This window comes from Anomalospiza imberbis, chromosome 4, assembly GCF_031753505.1.
Source record: "Anomalospiza imberbis isolate Cuckoo-Finch-1a 21T00152 chromosome 4, ASM3175350v1, whole genome shotgun sequence".
Classification (NCBI taxonomy): domain Eukaryota; kingdom Metazoa; phylum Chordata; class Aves; order Passeriformes; family Viduidae; genus Anomalospiza; species Anomalospiza imberbis.
In genome coordinates this window covers 55,041,657-55,053,877 of record NC_089684.1, presented here as the reverse complement: position 1 = coordinate 55,053,877, position 12,221 = coordinate 55,041,657, and the positions used below count along the sequence as shown (strand labels likewise).

Genomic DNA, 12,221 nt, shown 5'->3' with positions numbered 1-12,221 from the left:
GATTTTGATAATTGAAAAAAATATTCATAAGTAGAATAATTTTAATTCAGCATGAGTTCATTTTTGAAAGCAAGGGATGATTTTTCTAGCAGAATGAACCATTGTTTCTTTATGCAGTGACTGGTTGAAATCAGAGTATCTTATATTTGTAATTCTTTTCCCTGCTTTTAGCTCTGGATAACAGAATATGCTCTGTCTGCTGTGATGCAAAAGCACCTGTCTGAGAAACAAGAGAAGATAATTCAAGGTGTCGTGAGCAGGCTAGGATGCCTCAGTGATGAGTAAGCACAGTTTCATCCGTGAGCAGTGGGGTAAAACTTCACTGTTGCGTGCCCAGATAAAAACTTGTGTACATTACATTGTGGAAAGCAGTGTTGAGGGATTATTAGCACCTTCACACAGAGAGGCAATTGGTCTAGTTTTTTGTCAGGGTATCAAAAGCAAATTAAAAAAAATAGACATATCATGACTCCTGGAAATTAGAAAAAATAGCCTTATGTGATTTGTCACTGGTGTGCTTTGTGAGTATCTGCTGTGTTTGTGAGTGGTCTCTAGTCTTGAACCAGCCTCTCTCTGCACTCCCTGTGTCACAGTGGAGTTGCATTTTCTGAAAGATAAAGTGTTCATTCCAGCAACATGTAGATAGTTATTTAGCGATTTTACTTCTGTTTTCATTTTAATCTAACTTCAGTGTGACAGAAGTAGAAGTGAAACACAGCAGTCCCCATTCTTTACACCTGAGCATCTTTCCAAGGCATGCTTTGTACAAAAACGTTGCACAGAGTGAAGAATAACTCTTGTCACCTTTAAGCAATGACTTTGCTGAACACAGGTGTGCAAGCAACTTCACTGATGGATTTTTAATGGACCTTTTTACAGGTCTGTTAGCTATATATTGCAAAAGCACCGACTTCTGCTGTGTTCAGTGCTCAGAAGGTTAACCTTCCGAAGAGCTGGAATGGCAGCCCTGGCGTGCATGCGACTGTCCAGAAAGAAGAGCTCGCTCCAGGAGCTGAGAGAGCAGCACACCCTGCAGAAGGGATCCTCTCTGTGCCACGATGAGGACCAGTGGCAGTTACAGAAGGCAGTGGTAGGTACAGTGTCCAGGTGGGTTGTCTCCCGAGGTCTCATAAGCTGTGATATTTGGCATTAGAAGTACCCATGGTGGATCTAAACCCTCCCACTCCCGAAAAAAAAAAAAATCAAGCTCCAAGGAAAAAGAAAAATGTTCTCTCTCAAAAATGTGCACATTGCTGGCATAGGAGGTCCCTGAGTGTGCCTGTTGTAGTTTGGGCAGACATTTTAAAATCCCTTATAGTTTATTGAGTGTCCTAGCAAGCTTATTTAGCAATTTATTTATATGAAAATGCTAATGTGAGAAGGCAAGGATGCCAGCGTGTATAAAGGACTTCTGCAAAGCTACTGCTTCAGGGTAAGAGAACCTCCTCCTACTAACCTCGATCGCTCCTACCTGCTGGAGATCATAATATGCACTTGAGAAGTTCTTACTGGAGCATTAGGAGAAATTCTTACTCCTATCACACCAATCAAGTTCTTCTATGCTGTCATAATTTTTCATTCTTTTTTCTCTCTCTCTGTCCATAAGACGATCAGCATCAGTTCCCAATCCTCCCAAATTACCTGGCCACTGTAGGTCAAGAAGACAAAATAAAGTTTAAGGGATTTTTAGACATGATGTTCCCATAGGTTGCTTTCACATCTGTTTGTGACTGGTTTTTAGTGTTGATCTAGTAAGTGTTGTTGGTTATTTAATTACCTATATTGGATATTTATGTAGAGCAACACCAGGTTTCATATTTCAACTTCAGACAACCCTCCCAGCAGGTGTCAGTGATAGCTCTGCCCAACCCACTGCTGCTGCACATGTGGCTTGAACCCATCAAACACTTTGCAGCTTTGTGCTCCATGCTGTTGCTGTGTAATTAGCTGAGAGGTAAAATTCTGTACCCCTCTAATTTTGATTTGCATCATACAAACCCTCAATCTCCACATGGAAGAGGAATAAGGAAAATCCGTGTCCTGCTGAAAAATATAAATTGAAGGAGTTTCTTTTAAGTTTGAAAATCTGAAAAACTCATTAACCTTCAGAAGAAATAAAATATAAAATAATAAAATACAAATGCCTATCACTGCATTCCTCTTGCTTTCCATTACTGCCTCTCACTTAGCTCACATGGAGACATTAATTGATACAATCACTGCCTTCCCTAATGAAAATGAAATGTCCTCAGGTATTATTGTTCCTATGGCCTCTCTCCATTACAGCCTCTTTCAAAGTCCAGCTAAAACCCGTCTCAGAAGGAAGTGCCTAAAAATACACATGTAAGATTCTTGCTGTTGAAAAAGTAGGGCATAGGTGTGGAATTGGGAAAAGTCAAGAGAGAAAAAACATGTTACAAACAACCTCCAAAACTAAAACCAATCTATAAGGAGTTCAGGAAGAGGTTAATTTACAGACATTCAACCAGATTTTTAGATATATTGTGTTGTTTTACCCAAACTTAATTTTTGCTTGGGCCAGTTTTATACTGGTGGACAATGTCATGTCTATCTATTGATTATATAGAATGTAAAATGACTAATGAATCCTATCTTGGACATAATCACATGAGATTAGGTCCCTAAAATAAATGAGAAACAGTTGAATGATACTCCAACTTTCTCAAAAACCTCAAGAACATAAGTCTTAGCTATAAATATAACATGTCAGAACAACCCAGCATTAATAAGAATACTTCAACAGATGAATGTTCCTTTTTTACTTGTATTTCTTATTTCCAAGAAGGCATCAAATAGGTACTATCAGATCTTCCAGAATATTTAAATGTTATTTAGCCTTAACTCAGTGTATAAATATAAGAAAGACATCAGCAACAGAACAGAAGGCTCTCTATGGCAGGCTACTACACTTAAGGATGACAGAACAGACCATGCTGGTAAGCAGATACTACTGTTCACTAAACAGAGCTTAGATGAAAAGTGTGCACTTTTCATGCACAAAAATGGAGGCAAGGATGGTCCAAAGACCTCAAAGGATTTGAACTCTTTAGCCTAAAAAATAGGTGTCTTCTGGAATATCATAGGTTTTAAAACTGGCATCAGGTATGTGAATAGAGAACCATTTTTCATGTTTCTAATGAAAGAAGAGAGCACCTAGCAATGTTACCAGATGGCAGGTTCAAAATTAAGAAATACATGGAGAAGCTTTAGAACTCACCACCAGAGGATGTTGTGCAAATGGTTTTCAAGTGTTATTACACACCTTCGTGGCCTGTCCCAAGGGCCATTGGTACTCCCAAGTACCAGCAAACCAAGTTTTTCTCAGGTAGACCACACAGACTGTGCAAGTATACCTTATGTATAACTGTGCTTGCCTTGCTCCTGTGCAGTTTATCAAGGCATCCACAGTTGTCCCTTACTGGACTCAGGATATTTACGTACGTGTGAATATATCACTTAGAAGTGACCTATAGGACAGGATGCAGCTTTTACTGTACATATAATGACAGAGGCTGTAGTTCTGTAGCAATGACAAATGTGTCAAATGACTGTACAAACTTCCTCTGTAGATTATATTATTACTAAAACTGTAACCTTCTGAATAGGTGCAGGACTTTCTTTCAAAGTGAAGATGACTACAGTTGTTAACATATTCAAATGGCAGTGCTGTCTTGTCTGATTACCAGGAGTCCCACATTCATGAAGAGGAGGAGAAGCTTGAGGAAGAAACACAAGAAATTAATTTAGAATTTCACCAGCAGCTAGTCACAGAAATCCAAGAAGCTCTTCAGTTTCTTCAGCAGCACATGGAGCAGGTGATTGGGCAGACACTGCTGCAGTATGCCCGAGGGGAAGCTGAAAAAAAGAGTTCAGATGATGAACAGGTCTTCAAGGTATGGAAATGGTCAGTAGCAGTTTTCCAAACAAAACAAGGACTACCTTGCACAGATGGAAAGCAATTTAATGTATGTATTAACCTATGCCTGGAAGTATCAGCAGAAGACTGTTAGGACCTGTGTCTCTCTGCACTCCCTATGTCACAGTGGAGTTGCATTTTCTGAAAGATAAAGTGTTCATTCCAGCAACATGTAGATGGTTATTTAGCGATTTTACTTCTGTTTTCATTTTAATAATTTGCAAAGTATTTGCAAGCTAGCACTTAAGTACCAGTACAGTATTTGCTACAGCAGCCAAAACAGGTTTTAAGTCAAACACTGGAACAGGAAAAAAAATTGTCACATCTCTTGATGGCAGAGAATAACAAAAAGAAGAAAAAATTTGAGATGATTTTCTATTGATAAAGGGGTTTTGATTAATTAATAGTTTGCATTCTACCAGCTTAATATTAATTCGAAGATAAATAATTAAATAAAATTAAAATTAAAACTTACATCACAGATGAATATTTTTATTCCAAAGGAAATATTTGGATTTTCTGTGTTATGGAAAGCCACAGCAGAGCTACACATAGATTAGCTTGCTTTGCTGGCAGTTGGCTTGACTGTTAAAATGGGCTGTAGAGATTGAATGGATAGGGGAATGACCTCTTCCCAGATGGAGATGAGGCAAATTAGAAGGGTTTTGCTGCAATTTTTCATGTTTAAATGTTGCACGGTTTTCAGTATCTCAGTCTGCCCCATTTTTAAAGCCTCATTTTAAATTCACAATTTTGTGTGTTCATGCCAAATTAGGTATGGGGTTTTCTTAAACAGATCAAAACACTGTTGGGCTTGGAAAATGAATTGTGACTTGTACTGTGTGATGCAGGAGAGACTGGTGGAATCTGCTGTTGAAAGTGTATATGGGACCAGCAATAATATCAGTAGACTGGTGCAAAACTACTACCAGCAATTAGGAAAAATCACAGAAGGCTATGAAGGAAAAAAGCTTCAACATCTGAAATCCTTACAAGGTGTGTATGGTATTGACAACAATAAGACAATTTTGTCTCCCAGTGACTGTGCTTAATGTAAGGTTAGAGGATTTTGCTTCTTCTGGCATCCCTTGGTCTAGTAAATCTGAATTTAGTCTGCCTGGCAGAGTCACAGGAGGAAAGGTGGGGAGTACAGCCAGCCCAGCCCAGGCCAGGGTACGTTCAGTAAGTGCTCCCTGATGGGGCAGGTGTAGGAAAGGTGCCTGTCAGCCTCTCTGAGTGTTCAGAAAAGGTTGGATTCTCCCCAGATGAAGGTTACATACCCTGATCTGTTACAAACCCATCCATCTCCCTCCTGTTTAATTTAAATAGAGTGGTGCAAGGTCTTGTCTGTCAGATGAGCCCGAGCCTTGCTGCCAGGCAGGAGTTCAGAGACAAGAGTCAGGAGCCTGGGCAGCAAATAAGCACTCAGTCACAGAGAGTGAGCATATGCAAAAGTAACCTGAATAGTTTGCTGTCAGTTGAGGGGACATCTTGTGAGGCTGGGGATACCCAACAATAAGTCACATCTGAGTGGAGGATTTTCTTTGTATTGCATTTTTTGTTTAGGTAATACAGTTCTTGCTTAAGGCATCAAGGTCTTTTCAGAAAATTTCTGCTTTGAATTCCATGTTAATCAGTTAGCCTAGTGGGAAAAGTAGGTAAACAGGAATTCAATGACATTCCTATCTCAGCTAAATGATGCATAAAGTATTCTCTTTGCAGCAGATCACAGTGGCAGACTGTGTAAGAAGTACTTGATATCCCTAAGGAGCAGTAAGTTTGGAAAAACTACCTAGAATAAGGATTAATTTGTGATGAAGGTTGTCATAACTCAGAGTTTTTAATTTTGAGCAAAAAAATTTTCAAAAACATTATTTCAGCAGAAGGAAATGAAAGGATCAGACTGAAGAATAAAGAGAATGAACTGGCATTGAAAGAAAAACACACCAAAGGCCTCCTAAATGTGTCATCCACAGTCCACCAAAGGTTAGACCAGGCAGCAGCATTGCTGTCTATTCAAACTTTGTGAGTGATTGCAGATCTACATAAATGTCTAGCTGGATAAATGTCTTGAGTTTGCATTTTATACTTCTCTTTGATGGAAAAAAAAATACCTATTGCCAAATGATGCCTGCCCTTTGATCTCACAGAGGTACTTTCTTATTAAATAAACTTTTTGATGGTCATTAGTTACAGATTGAAGAGCTATACTTAAGCAGTTTGAAAAGAGAGAATGAAATACAATGGCAAAACGTATGCCAAATTTTAAAAGAAATTTAACATAAATGTAGGATGGGAACCAATGCTGAATGTAATTCATTACATTCCATCCTTTATACTTTGAACATCAAAAGTGTTTGTTAGTTTGCTGTGGAGAAAACATATACCATAATGAAGAGAAAATGCTTGAAGCCCAAAAAATACTCAAAATGGAAAGAAGGTTTCAGTGAATGCCTTGGAAAATCAAGATTACTTGCACTTAATTTAGAGTGGAATCCCTCAAATGTTAGTTAAATAAAAATTATATTTAATTAATTACTGATTTAATGAAAATTAGGTCCAGACAAAAAGCATTGAAATTAAAAAGGAGTAAGTTGTCATAAAAAGCTCTATGGCTTGTCATGTACATAATACATTTTTATAGTCACTTTATGTCTTTACTCTTGGTTTACTGTCCAGAAAAATACATCAGCTTCAGTTTTGGCATTGTAAAGAGGTTAAATCTTTCTTTAGACATTCTGTTTCTTCTGAATTGAAAGATATTGTTGCCCTCTTTTTTATCCCTGTTTGAGTTAGTAAAGAAATGGATTTTTGTAATAAATAACAGATCTTTTATAAAAGATCTCTTAGTTATACATTATCAAATTTATAATTTATTGTGACATACAAATTCACTTCCAGCTGTTTTCTCATTTGTTTTTTCTCCTGCAATCTGTTCTAGTATCTTTAAACAAAATACAATGAATTTTGCCTTCACACAAGCAGAAGTGTGATATTGAAGAATGTAACTATGCAGCATCTAAGCTGATACAATAATCATCAGTAATCAAACCCATTTTCCTGTTGCCGTTATGATTTCTTTTATGGTCTAGTCCTTTGTAAATTAAAGACAACGTTTACATTAATTTGTCTAGCTCCTATAAACTCGACATTGTTTTATTATTTTATTTCTTTTTGCCCTTGGTGCAAGGTTAGGAGTGTGAGTTCAAAAAGCAAATGTTGAAAGGTAACCTCTGTAAGCAGTGAGCATTACAATAGCAACTTCATTAAGTGTAAATGTCAGAAACTATTTGTGTTACCTCCTTCCCTGAGGAATTTGATGGATGATTGGCAGCATTCCTTTAAGGTAGATCAGGCAAGAAAACAGAAGAAATACAGATGTAGCAAAGTTGCAGCCATTCAGGTTGTACTGTAATAATAATAATCATTAACCAGAAAAGTAAAACAAGTGAAGAATACAGCTGTTAATGCTTTCACTTCCCAAGTTTTGAATTACCATATTGATGGCTCAGTCTGGTTCTGATGACAGCTCAGTACTGAAGAGGCCTGGATGAAATGCCTAATTCTTAATCCCTTATCCTCACACCTGATCTTTGAACAGATCTTTGAACATTGTTTGCCTTGGCCCTTTGGCAAGAAGACAGTAAAACTGATCCTAGAAATATACAGTGGTTTTGAAAACAAGCTTCAACTTTAGAGCTGAATTCCAGTTCCCAAAATCCAGGCATGGACATTGCAAACTCCTGTAATCCCTGCCTCCAAAAGGACCTTGTATCCTATGGACAGCCAAGGCAGGTTATTAAAATAAGTAAATCTAAAAATCTGCCACAAAATTTTCTGTCCCAGCAGAAGTTAGCTGGGCCAGTACTGTTAATGAGCCTTTCTCTCTACAAAGCCTTCTAAATGGACTTTGACGGGATTGTATTCCTCCCTTGCACTGAACAACATCTATACATTTACATTTCTCTTGACCAGGATAGTGCTACAGCAAAACAAGATTTTGGCTCAGTTTGAGCTGCAGCAACAAATTCGTCTGGAGTCTCTGAAACAGAAGCTGCTGGGATTGCACCACCTAGGAACCGAGCTGGAGAATCAGCTAAGGGTAAAATGGGTCATGGATCTGAAGCATTCAGTGGAGAAATGTGTGACAGATTGTTGGGATCTCTTTGCTACCCTAGTTGAAATCAGAGCTGAGATTCGTCACTGTCTTGTAGGAACACTTCCCTGATTGTTTCCCATATTGTTTCCGGTGTTTCTGCAGTGATGTGCCTGCTTTGTTGTGCCACGTGTAGTAACACAGAACTGAGCTCTGTTGTGTTGAGTGATTGCTGCTTTGTCCTTGCATGCAGGAAGCAGAGCAGGACTTTATGAGTGAGCTGGCTGTGCTGACCCGAGTTCCACTGACTGTGAAGAAGAAGCCTTCCAAAAGGAGCAAGCCAGCAGGTTGGTACTATCCTGAATTGTTCTGAAAAAAGCGACACATAATTCCACAAATCAGTGCAGATTTTGCAGTATAACACATTGGAGTTTCAGGAAAGATTTTTTTATCAGTGCCACTTCCCTAATTGGGATGTAGAAGGGTAATGAAACCTTTCAAAGTCACCCATTTCTCCAGCAGCACAGCCACAAACAAGTGTCACCTTTCCTCACTCCAGAGCAGCCTTTAACCTCTAGATTACATTGTCCACTGAGGTAAGACTTTGCCCTACTGAAACCAAAACATTTGTCATGTCTTTGTCACGTCCTTTAGAAATGTCTCTGTTCACCTCAATTGCTAAATCCATGGGAGAACAGCAGAGTTGAATCACCCAGCTTTCATTCTCCTGGCAGAATGGAAGAATTGCCTCCCACACATGTACAATCCTACTGAATCAGGAAACTTGATCTATTTTTATGAATTTATTGTCGTTTTGACAAATTATACTAATTCATTCTTCTAGAGATACTTAGGGACACTTTTTAGAGTAGCAGTCGTATTTCCTAGTCCACATTTCAGATGAAGTGTACAAGTGTCATCCTTTGAGCCGTGCAATCTTTCTGTCATTATCAGAATGAAACAGATGGCATTACATTTGAAAGAAGCTGAAAGGCAGGATGGGTGCCTGAAAGGGAAAAGCAGGTCACTCCCTGCACAATTTTGAAGTTTTTCTCCCCAGCTGTTGTTTCTCAGGTGTGCAGAATTGTTTGCCTTGGAAGGCACTGTGATTGCACGGACACGTGGAAACAGTCCTCAAAGCAGTGAATTTTTAACATCATGTTCTGATTCAAATCACTCAAAAATATGAACTGGCTTTTCTTCTGCTTGGTGGTAATAAAAAGCCATTTTCAGTTACTTGCTAAGAAAATATATGGTAGAGCTTTCAACTGTTGCACCACATGGAAACTTACTTCAGTGTTCAGCAAATGTGGCAGTTCACAGTCTGCTGTGTGAGAACTAACCAGTGGTAAAAAAGCAGTATGTTGGGCTAATGTAAAGTGAAGTGATTTCCTTGGAATAATAAATAGGTAAGTATGAAGTGTTAGAGTGTCATTTTTTGCTTCAGGTTAATCAAAAGCAAACAAGCTTTACTCTTTGTGATTTTTGTTTTAATCCACTGCATTTGGCAATTCAGGTGAAAAAGCAAATTCCAAAAGACAGACCTTCCAGTCACCTGAACCTGCAGAAAAAGATGATTCTCATGAAAATATTCAAGAGCCCTATGGAATAACTTCTGGCTTATGCAGGTACGTTAGAGACTAAAAATATGGTATGTGAAAAGCTGTTTATAAAAAATTGCTTTTTCAATACAAAAACTGTAAAGCTTACTTTTTAAGGAGGTATGCCAATCAAACTCAAAACATAATGCCTGCACTAGCTGAGCTTCCTTAATATTTACTTTCCACATGTACTTAACCTTTTTTACCCCATAATATTTTTTAAACTTAGGAAATTCATCTGTGTTTGCTTGTCTGTACTGTTATGTATTTTATAAATAGCTTTGATTAAAGGTAGAGAAATAAGAAATACTGTTTCCAAATTTTCTTTGTTTAATTTTATTTAAACCTTAGTCACAGACAGCATAAATCAGCAGAGACAAGTGAATTCAATGGAACTAGGTTGAAATGTAGCAACCAAAATATGGTCTGTGGTATTTAGGCTTTCAACTTCCACCTTTATTTCAGGAACAAAGGCAAGCGCCAGTCTTTGGCTGATGAGGTTAGCAGCTCTAACAATTATTTTCTTGATAGATGTTTCTGTTGGCTTGTGCTGGGGTGCTAACTAGAGAAGAAATGAAAGATGCCAGCTGATTACTACGGGCAGATCAAACCAGCCAGCTGGTAGCTGTGGCTTGATATATTGAGCAGAGAAAATCCTGCTGACAGGCAAAGCAAACAGTTGGTTCTCAGGAGCCACAGGCCTTTGGGGAAAAGTATTTATCCCCTGAGTGACCTCAGCCTGGGACTGACTTCAGGAGATGGCTCCTTTCCCTGATGGCATCAACCCCTTTCACACACTCTTTTCCCACAGCCGACAAGGGATGCGTGTGTAGGGAGCAGGGACCCAACAAAGGAACGTTTATGTTTTTGCAACTTTGATTTGGCAGCCCCAACAGAGGCAGTGAAACCAGTGAGTGCAGAAGTTATATAGCAAGCACCTTTCTTTAACCAAAATTAGTTTAGTTTAAGAGGGAAGTATAGCATTTTAAAAACTGTCTGTAATTTTGTTTTCTTTTTCTTACTTATTCTTTCAGAGGGATGTCACAGAGTTCACATGAAGGGGAGACAGAACCAAGGAAAAACTCAAAGATGTTAAAAAAGAAAGGCAGCAGGTAGTAAAAGCTTTTGTCTGAGCTGTCTGAACACAGTGTACCAAGGCATTCTTCTGGCAAATCTCAGCAGCTATAGGTACTTACTGAGCTGCTTTGCTGAGGAACAATGAAGAAAATCAATAATAACTCATAAATCTTTTTTAGCTGCAGACCAAGAATCAATCCCAGCTTCCTTTAGCTGTTAATAAAACATGCCCTCTTGGTTTTGGTAAGGGGGAACAAGGAAGGCTTTAATACTAGCTCTTTGAGACTGCTTGGGTAATATGCTGGGGAGACAGATTTGGAATAAACCTGAGGATACTGCACCTGTAAGAGAACAGGTGCACACTGGGCCCAGGTCAGTGTATCTCAGTAAAGTTTCATCACAGTAGTGATGTACTGTTTACTTTTGAGCCTGAGATGTGGTACATAGTAGCATTCTTTTTGTGAATTCTACTTTGACCTAAGGAAAGGAGATAAAAATGTAGAGAGCATGTAAACAGGCTTCAGGTGGTACTGATACATCAAAAGATGACATTTGGTCTCTCTTTTGTTATATTTTTGTGCTTCCAGTCCTATGTATGCTTTTTAATATTTGTACAAATATTTTTAAATATCTGAAAGAGAAAATGAGAGAAAACTAGTTTACTCTTTCACTTTTTATGCTTCAGTTTCTGGTCTTCTTCCTTTTTTTTCCAATGTACTTTGTTATGCTCATTACATTTCCTATAGGAAATTCTTGTTATGCAAAGCAGTTAATTCTTACTGGCTGTACAGAGCACCTGTATTGTGTAATAAATTGCCCCATTTAAGCAATGCTACAACTTTCATGAAGTGGGAGTATTCTGCCTTTTCAAAAATAAACATATATTTTGCTAGTGAAAAGGTTGTCCTTTGGTGGAAGATGGAAAGTACTACATTAGTTACACAGTTTGCCTCAGACAAAAGTGCTCCTGAACAAACGAGTTTGCCAGGCCTGTTACACGCGTGTGTTAGATGGTTAATTTTCATCTCAGTTGTAAAAAAAAATTCTAAATTGTATCCTTTCAAGTATTTGATTCTGGTGTTTCAGCACTTCAGCTCTATGGTATCTCTGCCTTCACAGTCTGAACATTTTAACAGTTTAGTTGCTGCTTGTTCTTTTTTTTTTTAGGTTGGTTGTTGTTTTTTTGGGGTTATTTTTGTGTGGAGGTTTTTTTTTTTGGAGGTGTTTTTTTAATGTTTTTTTTTGTAACAGAATCAATGTATTCACCTTGGACTGAACGTGAATGCAGGTTTCACTCTGCAGCGCTCTCTGCACAGCAGCACAGGGAGCTGTTACCATTCCAGCAGAGGATGCTCTGAACCCTCAGGGCAGCAGGAGCTCCTGCACTCGCAGGGTGCGGCAGAATCCCCCGAGCGGGTTTCTGACGGCCCAGGTGGGGGCTGCCCTGTGCTGAGCTTTGGCCAGACCGGCTCCAAATGGCTTTTTCTCTGAATTCGGGAAGGGGATTGCC

At 38.6% G+C, this 12,221-nt stretch overlaps 1 protein-coding gene across 3 annotated transcripts in view; it reads left to right on the top strand.

Moving 5' to 3' along the window:
- Positions 1-10,972, top strand: part of EVC (EvC ciliary complex subunit 1) — a 49,556-nt gene extending 38,584 nt beyond the window's left edge. Inside the window, exons 13-21 of one of the 3 annotated variants that reach the window (XM_068188653.1) lie at positions 172-281; positions 880-1,090; positions 3,708-3,914; positions 4,789-4,933; positions 5,821-5,923; positions 7,913-8,039; positions 8,287-8,380; positions 9,550-9,661; positions 10,669-10,972. In XM_068188653.1, coding sequence (XP_068044754.1) covers positions 172-281; positions 880-1,090; positions 3,708-3,914; positions 4,789-4,933; positions 5,821-5,923; positions 7,913-8,039; positions 8,287-8,380; positions 9,550-9,661; positions 10,669-10,750 — 1,191 coding nt within the window. In that variant the 3' untranslated portion in view covers positions 10,751-10,972. Of the gene's footprint in view, positions 1-171; positions 282-879; positions 1,091-3,707; positions 3,915-4,788; positions 4,934-5,659; positions 5,779-5,817; positions 5,924-7,912; positions 8,040-8,286; positions 8,381-9,549; positions 9,662-10,668 lie in introns of those variants that run through there. The other 2 variants (XM_068188651.1, XM_068188654.1) reach the window with 2 other exon arrangements.
- Positions 10,973-12,221: the final 1,249 nt, after the last annotated feature.